Below are 1073 nucleotides of genomic sequence, written 5' to 3'. Positions count from 1 at the left end.
ACCAGCTTGTTTGGGAACTGAACTCCAGCAACCAACACCAAACCTAGAAATGTAGTTGAAGAGCTTCTCATCTTCTTCAGGGGACCATAAACCTTTCCTTAGTTTTTGCTTTAAACAACAAGAATGCCGACCCATCTTATGAACTAAGAGAAAGAGAAGAAGAAGAAGAAAAAGAAGAGAAGGACAATGTTTTTTGTTCCCTAATTAATTATTGGAGGCCCAGCTCTCTATCTCAAAACTATATAATATATATGTGTTCATTGCTAGCTTCATTCTTGGCCCTCTATATATATATATTATATAGTCAAATTCTCTCTAATTTTATATTGTTGTTAATTAATATATGTTGTTGAATTTTAAGAACTAATTGTGTTGATTTAAGATCATACTTAGGATTGAAGTCATGAGAGAGAAGGGTGAAGCAATAAAGTGGGTTTTACGCAAATCAAGTGCTGCCTTTTTGCATTGGAATGGATTGGTTTTTAAGATATCTCTATTTCTAGAAAAATGAAAATAAATTAGAAGAAGAAAATAAAATTAAAAAAATAGCGGAGGTAACTAAAGAAAATCAGTAAAAAATAACCATAACTTGCCTTATTTAGCATTTATTAATTGTTGTAATAATTAATTAATACTAAATAAGGCAAGTTCTGGCGGTAGCATTGCCCAAAAAATAGTATGTAGTTTAGTACAATATTACAGCTCTGTATACGTGAATTATTATGATAATTAAATAGAGTTAATTGATTAATTAACTAATATAATACGTTAAGTGGATCATGTCATGTTAATTTTTTTTTTTTTTACTAAAGATAGGAGACTCGAATCCGCAACTTCTTAATTGAGTATGGAGAGACTATGTCATTTGAGCTATTACTCATTGGCGATCATGTCATGTTAATTGTTAATTAATAAATTAAGTACTATATATCCACTAACTTACTCTTACTAATTACTATTGCTTTGATATGAAATATTAGTGCTAAGTGAGTTGCTATCCTAATATAGTAAATTAATTATAAATATCTTGTGCATGTTTACATTAGACTCTTTTTGTGGTTGATAATTATTCA

The 1073-nt window shown here is 29.1% G+C and overlaps 1 protein-coding gene across 1 annotated transcript in view; it reads right to left on the bottom strand.

The window, feature by feature from the left end:
* The window catches only part of LOC107634141 (transcription factor MYB86), a 1881-nt gene extending 1631 nt beyond the window's left edge, over positions 1–250 (bottom strand). Inside the window, exon 1 of the mRNA XM_016337717.2 lies at positions 3–250. Coding sequence (XP_016193203.1) covers positions 3–135 — 133 coding nt within the window. The 5' untranslated portion in view covers positions 136–250. The remainder of the gene's footprint in view (positions 1–2) is intronic.

This window comes from Arachis ipaensis, chromosome B03 (assembly GCF_000816755.2).
Source record: "Arachis ipaensis cultivar K30076 chromosome B03, Araip1.1, whole genome shotgun sequence".
In the NCBI taxonomy this organism is placed as follows: domain Eukaryota; kingdom Viridiplantae; phylum Streptophyta; class Magnoliopsida; order Fabales; family Fabaceae; genus Arachis; species Arachis ipaensis.
The sequence above is the reverse complement of the archived record's forward strand: the minus strand, read 5'-3'. Positions and strand labels throughout refer to the sequence as shown.